This window comes from Micromys minutus (genome assembly GCF_963924665.1).
Source record: "Micromys minutus genome assembly, chromosome: 15".
NCBI classification, from domain to species: domain Eukaryota; kingdom Metazoa; phylum Chordata; class Mammalia; order Rodentia; family Muridae; genus Micromys; species Micromys minutus.
The window spans coordinates 35754628-35769158 of record NC_137984.1 but is presented as its reverse complement, the minus strand read 5'-3'; the positions used below and the strand labels follow the sequence as shown (position 1 = coordinate 35769158).

General features: G+C 37.4%; 1 protein-coding gene across 1 annotated transcript in view; it reads right to left on the bottom strand.

Moving 5' to 3' along the window:
* BLTP1 (bridge-like lipid transfer protein family member 1) overlaps positions 1-14531 on the bottom strand; it is a 194936-nt gene that overhangs the window by 7269 nt on the left and 173136 nt on the right. Inside the window, exons 75-85 of the mRNA XM_080929338.1 lie at positions 14108-14308; positions 13282-13461; positions 11513-11650; positions 10653-10910; positions 9717-9867; positions 8609-8766; positions 8281-8473; positions 7850-8067; positions 4670-4921; positions 3226-3429; positions 1069-1263 (exon numbers count right to left, since the gene is read on the bottom strand). Coding sequence (XP_080785464.1) covers positions 1069-1263; positions 3226-3429; positions 4670-4921; positions 7850-8067; positions 8281-8473; positions 8609-8766; positions 9717-9867; positions 10653-10910; positions 11513-11650; positions 13282-13461; positions 14108-14308 — 2148 coding nt within the window. The remainder of the gene's footprint in view (positions 1-1068; positions 1264-3225; positions 3430-4669; positions 4922-7849; positions 8068-8280; positions 8474-8608; positions 8767-9716; positions 9868-10652; positions 10911-11512; positions 11651-13281; positions 13462-14107; positions 14309-14531) is intronic.

Below are 14531 nucleotides of genomic sequence, written 5' to 3'. Positions count from 1 at the left end.
ACAATCCTGAGATTCCATCTCACACCAGTCAGAATGGCTAAGATCAAAAACTCAGATGACAGCAGATGCTGGCGAGGATGTGGAGAAAGAGGAACACTCCTCCACTGTTGGTGGGGTTGTAAACTGGTACAAACACTCTGGAAATCAGTCTGGCAGTTCCTCAGAAAATTGCACATAGTCCTACCTGAAGACCTAGTTATTCCACTTCTGGGCACATACACCAGAGATACTCCAACATACAATAAGGACACATGCACCACAATATTCATAGCAGCACCATTTATAATAGCCAGAAGCTGGAAAGAACCCAGATAGATGTCCTTCAGTAGATGAATGGATACAGAAATTGTGGTATATTTACACAATGGAGTACTACTCAGCTATTAGAAACAATGACTTTATGAAATTCCTAGGAAAATGGATGCATCTAGAGAATATCATCCTGAGTGAGGTAACCCAGTCACAAAAGAACAGACATAATATGCAGTCACTGATAATTGGATACTAACCCCAGAAAGCTCTGAATACCCCAGAAACAACTCACAGGCCACATGAAGCTCAAAAATAAATAAATAAATAAATAAATAAATAAATAAATAAATAAAAATAAAATAAGAAAAAAATTTTTTTAAAAAGTGAAAGCCTCAGTCCTTCTTAGAAAAAAGAAAAAAAAAGTGTATAGCACCCTCTCAGAGTGTGGTACATTTGAACCTTAAATCATCAATAATTCAAGAGCTTAGAGTATAGCCTTGTGGCAATTTTTGGTATTCAAAAATCATTATGTTTAATCTATACCCACCAAGAAAACTCTGTTTCCATGTTACATTCTGTTCTACATGTACTTTATACTTATGGTAACTAGTAAGATTTCAATGCATACTATCAAACCTCTAAAAGAATTAAGTACTGACAAAAATATATTCATATAGTTTTATGCCAAAATGCTTTTTAAAATCTGTACATGTATCTCTTTTTTAAAAATAAAGTTGTAAGGAAAAAAAAAGAGTAGTATGAAGTTTCTCTAGAATTTTCTTAGTAACTATTAAGATAGGGTGTTTTTCCACATACCTTGTAATGAAGGCTCCTGGGGTTCTTGAACATGAATTGATTTAAATTCTAGTTGCATCCTTGGTAATGCGAAGATCGTCTCTGTTTCATGGTTGTAGCTAGAACCTCCCCGGAACCCACTCAACAAACTAGAATTCTTCACAGTAGTACTGTTCTCCGTGTTATTGGCATCAACATTACGGAGTAAGTTTAGCTCTACATATATAAAACAAAAAGGGTTATGTTAAACCTAAGGTTTAAACAATGTGCAGAGAACTATCAACTGGGGGTTCATCTGTTGCTATATATGCAAATTTTAAATTCTGAACCCCAAGATCTGGTTGCCCCCTGACAAGTGAATTCTCATGTATACCAGCCTTTGTTGTGTAAACCTTGCTTCCCAGTTTAAAGCTATTGGTGAATAAAAGGCTACAGTCTTTGGGCAGGAAAAGATTGGGCAGGAAAGAAAGGCAGGACCTGAAACATAAGTGTGTGACCAGGAGCAATGCACCTGAGGACAGATGATGGAGCAAAAGCAGTCCTGGTGAGACTTAAACAGAAAGTAACTAGGGAGTGTGGCTGGAATGTAAGCTCACAGCCTGCTCATTTAGGCCCCCAGGTTTTAAGTGAGAATGTGTCTCTCATATGGGATAGCTGTAGTAAATAGTTTACAATCACTCTTATATGGGATAGCTGTAGTAAATAGTTTACAATCACTCTTATATGGGATAGCTACAGTACATAATTTACAATCACTTTTATATGGGATAGCTGGAACAAATAAAAAGTATGTCTCTAAATGTGACAAACTATATTCAGATATGGGCAAATAAATGAGGCCTCAGAGTAATATATTCAGCTAAATTGTACAAAGTATGGCTTTAAAGATACTATATCAAATGCTAATCACATTACAAGTTGGAAACAGTGGTGTTCTTAAGAAGAAATGTGTACATATACTTTACTGTTGTCAAACCCAAAACTTAGTAATGTGAATTTTGGATAAACCCAATACTTTCTTCAGTTTTAATATGTCTAGGACTGTCAGTTTTAATCATGTCTTAAGTTGGATTTTATCAAACTGGATGGTCTGTATAGATTAAACACTAAATATTATCCTGACCCTTGAAATTATGTAGAAGTCCTATTTTTTGGAACATTATAACAACTCTATTGCTGTGAAGATTATTGCTGTAGATACATAAACAGCTTTCTGGAACATCCTAGTTAAAAGAAAATCTTAAAAAAAAAAAACAAAAAAAAAAAAAAACAAAAAAACAAAAACCAAAACCAAAACATAAAAACCTTAATAACAACCTATATCCAAATGTGTAAAAGTCAAAACAGGCCATAGTCTAATTTTCTCTTACCTTTTTAAAAAAAACATATTTTTACCCATCCAGAATGTGTGCCTATTCCTGAAAGCTAATCTAAAACCACATGGTACAAGTAATCTTTTTCATTTAGAAAGGTCATTTTTAAGTAAAACATTCAAATCTTAACTTGTCTTAATCTAATCAGCTTTGCCAAGTATCAGATGAGTGATAAGAGCAGAGTTATATGCAAATTGAAGCAATCACATAGGAGCAACTTGGCAAATACCATAGATATTCACAACATGAACATTCTTCACACTCACTATGCCATGGGGCGGGTTTTTGTGGTGATGCCTTGTTACCCTGGTTATTAGACCAGAGAAGTGATGAAAACAGATGAAAAATTCACTAAAAGTATTTCCTTTACATTATGAATTGATAGGAGTAATATTGCTGAAATTTTATTCCAGGTAAGTAGAATCTTAGATTTTGGGCACTTTGTTAGTTAGCCGTACAAAACAGTTTCCAAATGTCTAATTTTTAGAGTAACTACAAAATATTTTTTCCAAAAATTCTAAAATATTTACCAAATGCTACAAAATTAACCAATTTAATTTTATTTATTTAAAACTACCCTATTTAGGATGGTTTCAGTTATTTCTAGCATAATTTGATCTGTAAAATGTTGTACTACCAGGTGGTTGTTTCTTATATTAAATAAACTACTTTGTATATCAATAGAAATAAAGTGAAAACTGTATCAAGACATGGAAACTTGACCTCTACTTGATTTCTGAACAGCCAACACAGCTCAACATAAAACAAGAAACAAAATAAGCCCAACAAGGGCTAAATCTTTAACCTTCATTCCTTGTGGCAGTGACATAGTTGAACCATTCTTTTACACTTGCTACTCCATGGGGTGGGTTTTCGTGGCGACGCCTTGTTATTTTTGTTATTGTTGCCATGGGACTTTCCAGAGCACCACATGGTTTGGTAACCATGGTATTATGACCCAGATGAAAATCCAGGGTTTGAACGATGTATGTAGAGTGATCACTAGAGCCTACAACACAAGAAAAACAACACAAGTGACAAACTGTCTTTATAGCTAAGAAAATAACAGGATAGAGTAGGAAAAGCTATTAAGTGAGAAAGCCTACAGAGTCAACTGGATTTATACATCTGTATACCATGCAGGAAGCAGAGGCAGGGGTTCATGGGTTACAGGATAACCTGGGCTTCTAAGTAAGACTGTTACAAAGAAAACACAGGAAACACTGAATAAGAAACTGCTCTTTTTAGATTTTTATTATTTCTTTGAGAATTTGGGTATGTTTTGGTGTCCTTTTTAAAAAACCCATTCCTGGAGGTATCCCAGAGTTCTATTACTGCCCTTAAGTTTTATAACACAGTTTTGTCTGACAGACAATCTTCTCCCATCATCACTGTCTTCATGTTTTTACAAGGATTATTTCTAGATAATGTGCTAAGGCCAGTCATAGCAGCACTAAATTTAAATCATATGGAGTAAGATGACAAGTTTAGAAGCATGTTTAGATGTTTTTTAACAAGTCTATACAAATGCTGATTCACTAATAGTGAACTCCCTGATCTTTTAGGTATAGGATAACAAAAAGATGGATTTCTCCGATTAAAGAACTCAGAAGGGGCTGTTGAGATGATTCAGGGGATAAAGGCACTTACTATCAAGCCTGACAACCAGAATTTAACCCCTAAAATCCACATGATGAAAACTGAGGACCAGTTCAATTGTCCTTTGACTTCTACAAGTGTGCTATAGTACAACCACATCCCTTCCAAAATAAACAAATGCAAACACAAAAGTACAAAGGTGGTCAGGCAGCTGACTTAGTGTATAAAGCATTTGTTGTGCAAGTATGAGGTCCCAAGCTTCAGTCCCGAGAACCAATGTAAAGCTGGAAACAGTACTATGTGTCTAATCACAGATGTAAGGTGGACACAGGAGAACCCCTGAAAGCACACGTCAGCTAGCCTGGTCTTAAAGGAGGAAAGTGAGTATTTGTACCCCAGAATGTCCTCTAACTTCCACATGCACATTGTGGCATGCACATGCCTTCATTCATGTACACACAACATACAAAAGCACACAAACACACTTATGCTATACACATAGAATACACACACACACACACACACACACACACACACACACACTCCTCCAAAATTAACACACAATATACCAAAGAAAGAAAAATGACTTAAGTCATTTAAGATCATTCAAGAAGATGCAAAGAATAAAAGCTGGAAATGTGTCAGGTTACCATCTTCCCAGATTTTCTGAGCTTCAGTCCAAAAGGCAATATTTGGTTCTTCTAAATGAAAAAGGGCCCAGGATTTTGAACGAAAATTTGGACCATGAAAACAAGCCAGGGTCATATGATTTCCATGCAAGCTCATGGATCCTCCAAACTGCATCCCATCTTCTGGTAATGGAACCTGAAAAAGGGATATGTGGCATCCAGATACCACCTTCAACACGCCTGGCCAATGTCGATGGTGTGCAGCATCAAGCACTACAAGAAAAACAAGAAACATTTGTCACAGATGGTCTCAAGTATCCCAAACAGGGCAGGAGGCAGAGGTGGGTCTGTTCTACGGCCATGTGTAAGATGTGTGTTTTCCATTCTGATGAGTGGAAATAATGGGGTACTAAGCAACTGTTAAACAGACAGTAAGAAAAGATGCCGCGTAAGGATGGACAGAGCTTGGGAAGCCATGAACTTTCTAGTGTTCACAACTCCCACAACACAGATATCTATAATGCCGGTCGACTTACAAAGAGCTCGGACGGTGTTTCACACAAATTCTACACAACAAGAAACAAGGCAACTGTCAGTTACATCTATCAACTTTTCACAGGTAAACAGGAAGGAGGGGTTTTATGTTTCTTTCTTTCCTACGAGCTCTCTACTTAAAGTGAGGTCAGATGACTAGCACCATCAGAACCACACTAGGAGCTAGTTAGAATTCCACTTTCTTAAGTCTATTCACTATCTCCTGTATAAGACCTGCTTTTCAAAAGAATTTCCTGGGCTGAACACAGATCAGTGATAGAGCATTTGCTTGGTATGTGGAAAGTCCTGAGTTCATTCCTTAGCACTTTCTTTTTTTTTTTTTTTTTTTTTTTTTTTTTTTAATATTTATTTATTTATTATATATAAGTACACTGTAGTTGTCTTCAGACACCAGAAGAGGGCATCAGATCTCATTACAGATGGCTGTGAGCCACCATGTGGTTGCTGGGAATTGAACTCAGGACCTCTGGAAGAGCAGTCAGTGCTCTTAACCGCTGAGCCATCTCTCCAGCCCCCTTAGCACTTTCAAACATAGATTTCAAGGGGTTATATATGCACATTAATGTTTGAAAAGGGCTAGTCAATCACGGAATTCAGCTTTATTATTTTTTTTCATTTATTCCAGTTAAGTCCTTTTTTCTCAGTTTACCATTTTTAAAAAATCAGCGCTGCCAAGGATCATGCATTGTATTTAACTGGTCTTGACAAGGACTTTTTAAACTAAAGTTAACTATACACTTTGTACAGCACCATGATTTACATATGCTGGCTAACAACAGTGCTTTAAAGGCGTAAAGGACAGAAAATGACACCACAGACAAGTCACTGAGGAGAGTATGGTTTCCCACAGAGAACTGGCCATGTCTACTTAATAACTATAGTTATACAAAAAGGGACTATGCAGACTAAAGGAGAGTAAAGACAGATAACAACTGAATCTAGACTTTGCACATGGTTAGGACAAGCTAGTTGGTACTTGTGGGTCAGTCATGAATAGTCCCTGGAGGACAGAGAAAACTAACTGGCAAAGGAGAAAGCTGGAGTGTAAAAACGGGTTGATGATATTTGGTAAAACAACATTCCAGGAAAGCCAGGGTTACAGAGAGAAACCCTGACTCGAAAAACAAAGTAAAACAAACAAGCAAACAAGTGTACAAAACAAGCAGAAAGCAGAGATCTGTTCATGTTTAAGCCTAAGCTGCTTCACAGTGATGATTCTGAGACAGGGACATGGCCCTTTGCTTCTGTTTACATTTTAAGCTTGCTTTCAATGCACACACACAGTTTCTATGATAAAAATTATTTAAGGAATTAGCTCAGGCATAGGGATGCATGCCTTCAATCCCAGCACTTAGGAGGTCAGCCTGGTCTACACAGTTCTAGGACAGAGAAACCCTGTATCAACAAAACAAAGCAAAACAAAAACAAATCCCAAACCATACATAAACAAACAAGCCAACTAGAGTTACCGAGCTGTCCTCGTTCTGCTGACTGCTGATCACATTCACCATTGTCACCCTAGTTAAAGGTACCATCACCTTCAGTCTGGATTTTCAGTGTCCTCCCTGTGCCCATTCCTAACTGCCTACGTAGTCTGTTCTTCCCACAGTAGCCACGGTGATTATTTACAAAGGACTATTTTAAGACAAGGTAAATCAAATGATACCAAATGTCTTAAAAACTCTGCAGTACTCATCATATTAAACATCTTATTTTGCCCTTCATCTGAGTTAATGTCCACTATTTTTCTTACTGATCATTTTGCTCCATTCACAGGTTATTTTAATGCCTCTCATTTCCCCTCAAATCCCCGAAGGGCCCTACCACTGAATTACACCCCCAGACCACTGTGACCATTTCATTTTGAGACAGGTTCTTACACTAAGTTGTCTAAGATGCCTTTGAACTTGATCTGCAGTCTCCTGCCTCAGCCTCCCAGTAGTAAAGATTAGAGAACTATGCTATCATGTCCAGCAATGATTCTCAAATAAGCCAACTTTATGAGGAACAACAGGAGCTTCAGAATTCACAGTCCTCTGCTCAGAACTTTCCCCAACATGCTATCTCAGATCTTTCCTCCACTGACTCATTTCTACTAACATGTCACTTCAGACAGGGCTTCCCTGACCATCTTTTCTGAATATCCTTTATTTCACTTTAACCTTCTCCATATCCTTCCAGTGCTCTGTCTACCCGAAACCATGACTTATATATTTAATTATAGCCTCCATTTCCTATTTGAATGTAAGATCATGAATTAGGGATGGTCATATCTTCCAACTCTTGTACCAAAGCATGTAGTTGGTACTTAATAAATACATGCTAATCTCTTAATCATTGAGTGAAAGATAATAACCTGCCTAATTTCTAGGTTAATAGACAGAATCAGGTTACTCTGAGTCCTCAGCCCATGCCACAAACCAGAATCTAACATTGTCACGGAGCTGCATGCTGCAGGTAAGCTGTGGTGGGGGTAAAAAGTAATACCTTCCCAAAGGGCAGTGGATACCATTACTAGGAGCACAGTCAGTTTCATGCTGAGGGGATGGGATGGAGAGCCCACAGGATACTTTCTAAGTACAGCATATAAATGTGTTTCATAAGAAAATATAACATGTAGGGAAGATGCTGACTTCTAATTCTTACATTGTTCTTGTGAATTCTTTTCCAGGTTGTTAGTCATAGTCTTGGGTGGCAGATAAGGAACAGGTCCCCAGGTCGACAGAGCTCGTTTACTAGTGTCAAACTGTTGTGTGAAAAACTCCTGGAGCTTCATTCCTATTTTTATCAAGTCTGGTGTAGTTGATCTTGATATCATTACTTGAAAAATATCCCACTTCAAATCTCCATGCACAAAAATCTCACTAAAGCATGAAACAGAATTTGTATCATGAATTTCAGAGACAACATACATAATGCAAATATAATTATCCTCCCCTGCCCAGCCTTTTCATTTGTATTAAGTTGTACAATATAAAAATTAGTCTGTAGAAAACAATGAGCTAGTTCTGCCCTGGAATGTTAAATGTTAACAGTAGTCACACAGGATTTTCAGAAGGGCACATCCTAACACATACCTTTTATCAGTCATGCTTGAATCCAAGGCGTTATACAAGTTTACTTTCCACTCGTCCTGAAGCTTCAGGTCGGCATTGCTGAAGATACCCATGAGGATACTTGAGCCCATGTAATCAACCCGAGACTCAGTAGAACCCATAGTAATCTCTATTTTGTGGTTTGGTTGCTGATTTGGATGTTCAGAAATATGAGCTAAAATAAAAACATTAATTACTTTCCTTAGAAATATTCATGGAAAAACTTATCAAATCCAATCTTATAAAAATCTTTTTTCCCTTTAACATAATGTCCGGTAATATGCAGTATCATGGTGAAATTCCAACATACCAACCATCTCCAAAGCATTGACATCAATGGTCCCACCAACTACTCCTCCTTTGGAGTCTAACTGTGACCTTCCCAGACCAACAGACATGCTGATCTCTCGGTCACGGTTACTTCCTACAGAAAGCCGGCCTTGGCTTTTCAAACCACTAGTTGTCCAACTAAAAAGGAGAAAAAAAATTGTTAGATAAGTGGCTGGTAATGTCATGAATTAAAACCAATAGCAAAATCAGATTATACACAGAAGACCTGAGTTTACAATGGACTTTACAACGTAATACTCCTTCTTTTAGTCAGGCTCTCACTGTGTTGTTGAAGCTGGCCTTGAACTGGAATGGAAATGATCCTATCTCAGCTTCCTGAGTGCTGGGGTGATTGGCTTATCCCCACCACATCCAGCTCAACACATATTTGAACTAAAATACTATGTGGTTTATGTGTGAATATTAAAATTAATGAAGCTTTATATCTAGAAAAGTATTCTATTTCCTTATAAATTTCCTTTGAGAATGTGTTTCGTGTTGTTTGTATTATAGTATTCTACTATTAAGAAGCCATTTTCAGACTAAAATGTTAACAACTTGTACTGACTGGTTTTGTGTGTCAACTTGACACAACCTGGAGTTTATCACAGAGAAAGAAGCCTCAGTTGAGGAAATGCCTCCATGAGATCCAACTGTAAGGCATTTTATCAACTAGTGATCAAGGGGGAGGACCCAGCCCATTGTGGGTGATGCCATCCCTGGGCTGGTAGACCTGGGTTCTATAAGAAAGCAGTCTGAGCAATCCAGGGGAAGCAAGCCAGTAAGTAACATCCCTCCATGGCCTCTGCATCAGCTCCTGCTTCCTGACCTGTTTGGGTTCCAGTCCTGACTTCCTTTGGTTATGAACAGCAATGTGGAAAGTGTAAGCTGAATAAACCCTTTCTTCTCCAACCTGCTTCTTGGTCATGCTGTTTGTGCAGGAATAGAAACCCTGACTAAGACACAACTTTTCACCTATTTACTGTCTTAAAATATTTCTACATTTAAAAGGGTTTGAACTACTTTACAACACTGTAAGGAACACTTAAAATGCTACTAGACAGATATATTTCCTCTGAATAGCTTACGTGGTATTTCCCATGACATTACTCATATTCATTTGGACATTTAGTTGTTTCAGGTTGATAGCGAACACAACAAGTGTCTCCCATGGAGTCCCTTGCTGGCTTGCTGCTTTGTTTGATTTGTTAACAGGAGTTGATGTTTTTGAAATTGAATCTATAGGCAGAAAAAAACCCAAATGCACATTTATTCACATAAGCCAAAGCTTATTACAAAGTAAAACCCACTAGTTTCTATAATCTAAAAGGCAAACATGATATTGTTGTATGAGAGCAAGTGTTTAATAGTTGTCACATTGCTACTTAAACAGGTAGATGAGGGAGTTTTGGTGTGCAGGAGATATAGCAGCACAGATAATTCATCATTCTAGGATTTTCTTCATAACAGACAAAAGTCAAAGTGTTTTAGTCAAATAGAAGCCTCAAAGGCAGGAACCATTCAGAAATGCAGCCATTGGCTGGGTGGCTGGCATTCATTTAATGGACTCAGTGAGCAAACCAAGTACTGACTTTGCTTATACTTTGGTCTTAGTTGTGCCAAGAATTACATCCTTCATTTTGATATATTCAGGCATTAGGACAAGGACAACACCAGCATGCAAAAGTTGAAAAACTATTGACTAAATGAACAATTGAATCAATATAAAGATTTCACTTATTCAGTATTGAATCATCTTTTGGTATTTCACAACACTGATGGAATGTCCATAAAAGCAGCTGTCCTTACAGAGTGCCTTGACAATAGGGCAACCCCTCACTTCTATTCCTCTGTGAAGCTACCAGACAGCCACGCAGCACTTCTGTAGGCAGTACTTGGAAGTATTTGGTACTTATTGTTCTCTTTTCCTCAAGAATGCATCTCTAGTAATTGGGGCAGAAACCTAAGAGTAATTAAGATTTTCATCTTAGGAACACTGGAAGCATTCTGGCAACAAAAGTTACCTCTTCGAGGAACTGAAGAGTCTGAAACACTCCTGGATCTTATGGAAGCTGGGGACTTGAGGCTCTGTGCTGCTGTCCCTGGTGACATGGTATTGTTGGTCATGTGCTCATTGAACACATTGGGTGACTGAGGCATATGGGTGAAGGAGGCTGACTGGCTTGGCTGATCCCAGGTCCTGCAGTATGCTTTCCTTGATGACTCCGGAGAAAGGTGCTGGCTCACTCCTTCAATGGAATCAGGAGTCCCTGGACCAGATGCTAGTACAACAGTGGAAGACAAAGTGAAAGTCACAGATAAGAACATAAGTAATAAAAGTTCTTTCACCCAGACACTATTTCTAACTACATGGTTTATTCCTTCTACAGATGGCAGTGTTTGCAAAGAACAATCAAGTATTTTATGTAATTCTGGCAGCAAGTGCAGTACAGGAGAGAGAACAAATGCACTTGAGACTGTCCACATTTCCCACTATGTCAGGCCAACTGTACTCTTCAACTCAACATAGCAACATCCATAACCATCTCTAAGATCAAGAAAGAGATGAAGGCAAAAATGGTAGGATGTCTTCAATATTTTCATTTTTCATGCTTTAATTAACTATGTATTTAAATAAACATACACTTGCACTTCCAAATTTACAAGTAAAATGTGAGGATGTAATTTTTAAGAGGGTAAGGTATCTGTTTGGTATGCCCAGTGCTTGCCATTAGAGGGCCTCAGGAGACTTTTTTCTAAACAAATGAGTGAGTTACATGGCAAAGCTTACAAAGTCAGTCAAAACTGGTATCATAAAGCATGGCTCCTGTTTTCTTTAACCCAAATGAAAAGAAATCTAATTACGGTTACATTACATGCTTACTTGGCAAATTTACAGTTTGGTCTCCAAGGAACAGGCGCCTTGCAATACTTCTCCTATACCAGGCTCTTGGAAATGCCAGGATTTCACTGAGTCGGCGCATATCATACTTAAATGAAGCAGACCCTATGTCACAAACAGCTGATGCAGAAATAGTTTGTTAGAGCTTAGAACAGACTTCTGAAACTTCTAACACCTTAGTTATCAGTCATGATATTATAGAGCAAAATATATCTACTGTTCTAAACCATAAAACACTAGGATACACTGCATTTAACAAGTGACTTTATCTTCCTTCAACTTCAAGTAAAACAGTACATTGCAAAGTCATTAGCTGTGTCCTTTCTTTGGGAGATGGCAAGTTAGGGCTCTATTATTGCTCTGTCACAGAAAGGTTCTAGAGACCAGCTATAAAGTAAGCTTTTAGTGTAACTCCCTCAAATATGGAGAATAGATCAAGATTACGAGATGGAATGAATTTGCACAAAGGGAATTGCAAACCAAACAGCTGTATAGAAGGGAGGGTTTGTTTTTTTTAAACGGTTTCCATGGAGATTTTATTTAGCAGTCAGAATTCCCTTTACACCCATCTGTTGAGCAGTGTCCAGGCACCCTGCTTCAGCTTATCTGTTGTGTTTAGGCACAAAGGTTTTAGTTAGTCAACACCAAGTTTTCATTGCTTGGGGTTACTGTTACAGCAAGAGGATCTTGTTGAAAGAGTTCTTATTTCCCTTTTTGTTCAGGGCAGAAACTTTCACAAGAAAAGCATCTTTATGTTTCTCTTCAGGGGCTCTGCTTTAGCATCTTTTCCTTTCTGCCCCTTGTCTCTTCCTTTCCTCTTCCACAGCTTTAGATTAGAATGCTAGTGACTCTGAAGACACAGTGCCTGAGCCCATACAGCCAGGCCTGGTAGCCAGCTGATGGGCATTCTGAGTTTGTTTTATAGTTATGTAAGTAAAGGTTTCAACCATCATTACAGATCATTTAAGTTCATAAAGTGTTTGGTTAAACCTCATGATTCAGCCAAAGCAGCCAAAGTATGCTCTAAAGACATCCCTTCTTTTGATACCTCTATGATTCAAAATACAAAATGTCATGTTGCTGCTTTCAAGGATATTTTTCTGAAATGAATGTGTATTATTATTATTGTCTACATGTTAAGACCTTGCACTACTCACATTTGTTCTTACTAGTAACCTAGCATAGTGCCTGGCAAAAGTTTACTATACAGGATAGGCTTAAGATGTTTACTAAGTGTTATCAGCTTAAGTTAATACAGCTTAACTGTATTAGTGAGACTGATTGTTGTAAATATTTTCACATAGTACCCTAAATTCCCAAGATGGTTATATTCACTTAATTTTAAGTATTCAAGTTACAATGCAAAGAGAACAAATGGTTGGCCTAAGACTTACTAATACAAAGTATAGCTTTTGTTAAGGCTCTACTCATCCCTTTTTAGTGCTGTGAACATCTACCTACATTTTGGTACACATAAAAAAGCCATACATTTTATTAACTCATAATCAAGAAGAAGCAAAATAAAATAATTTTTTTTGTTCTTTGGTTTGGTACATTCTTACACTTGGACATGTCTATTTAGAAAACATTCTAACACTAACAGCCTGAGGTGACAGTCCTGTTGGCTGGACTGAACTTACCTTTATCACTCAGCTTAATGTTTAAGTAAGCTTAATATTTAAGCATTAATAAAAATAGAGTTCATTGCTTAAAATGATAATATTTTAATTAAAAAGTATAAAATAGAATACCAGATATATTGATTAATGTAGTGTCCATTTTGCTTGAAGACTTGCTTACAGATTGACTTTCAAAAAATGAGGCACCTCCTGAGCGCCTTATCCGTGACAAACTCACTTTTACAAACTCAAGGTTTATACTTAGTGAGTCTTTTCGACCAGTGACTGAAGTGGGTTCTTCATCCACATTCCCTGAGGAAATCAAAACAAGACAAACGCCCATATGTATGCACAAGTACATACAGATGTGTATGCACACAACTAGTTGAAGAAAGTTATCCAATATACTGTAACGTGTCTCCAATTAAAAGGAGTTAAATGAGGGAAAATTTAGGATAATCTAAGGGGCATTTGCATTTCTCACAGTGGTTTAGATAGGTTGAAGCTCATATACATGACAAGCTTATTCCAGTAACAAAAGGTGGTATTTACTTATATGACTGTAAGAAATATTCACCAATGAGACCTGAATCTTAACATGCAGATTTAGTTCTTCTAAATGATATCATTTAAAATTATCAAACACAACCTACATACTTTAAAAATTTTACTTTTTATGGACTACAATTTTATACAAAGTGATTTGATAATACTTTAATAAATTTAATAACTTAAGAAAACTCCTTGATCTTTAGATACTATGCTATACATATCATTTAACAGGCATTCTTAAGTTTTAAATTATTGTATAATCAGTTTATCTGAATGTTTCATGTTTTTACTTATAAAACAGGGATAAAATAGGCATTATCAAAAGTTTCTCATGTTGGTTTATGGCCAAGTGGCTAAGAAAAGAAGCTTAAGAAAAATGAACAAAGATACCAAAGAGCAAATATACCTAGTCCTCCTGCTCCAGATGTGAGACCAGAAACAGTGGACTTCTGCTTCCCTGCACCATAGGGGTGAAACACATACAGGGAAAAGTCAGACATGCATGCCGTGAAGCTCAGGCCAGAGGAGCTGCTGCTGGAACCAGTCAGATCTGACTGGCTGCTGCTGTGCCGACTTCGGCCAAGTGGGCTGCCTAATCCTGAAGAGCCTGTAAAAAAAAGACATTCCAGCATCATCAGCTACAAGGAAGTCTTCAAGGACTAAATGTTCCCTCCCAAAAGCCAAACCTAGGGCTATTTGATAAAATTTTGGATTCAAGATAGCTGAACAAAAAAAAAAAAAAAAAAAAAAAAAACAGGACCTAACCCTGAGTGACATCTTCCAAATCTGAAGGCTGATTTCCCTTCAGCAATTTTCATGCTTGTTTGGAA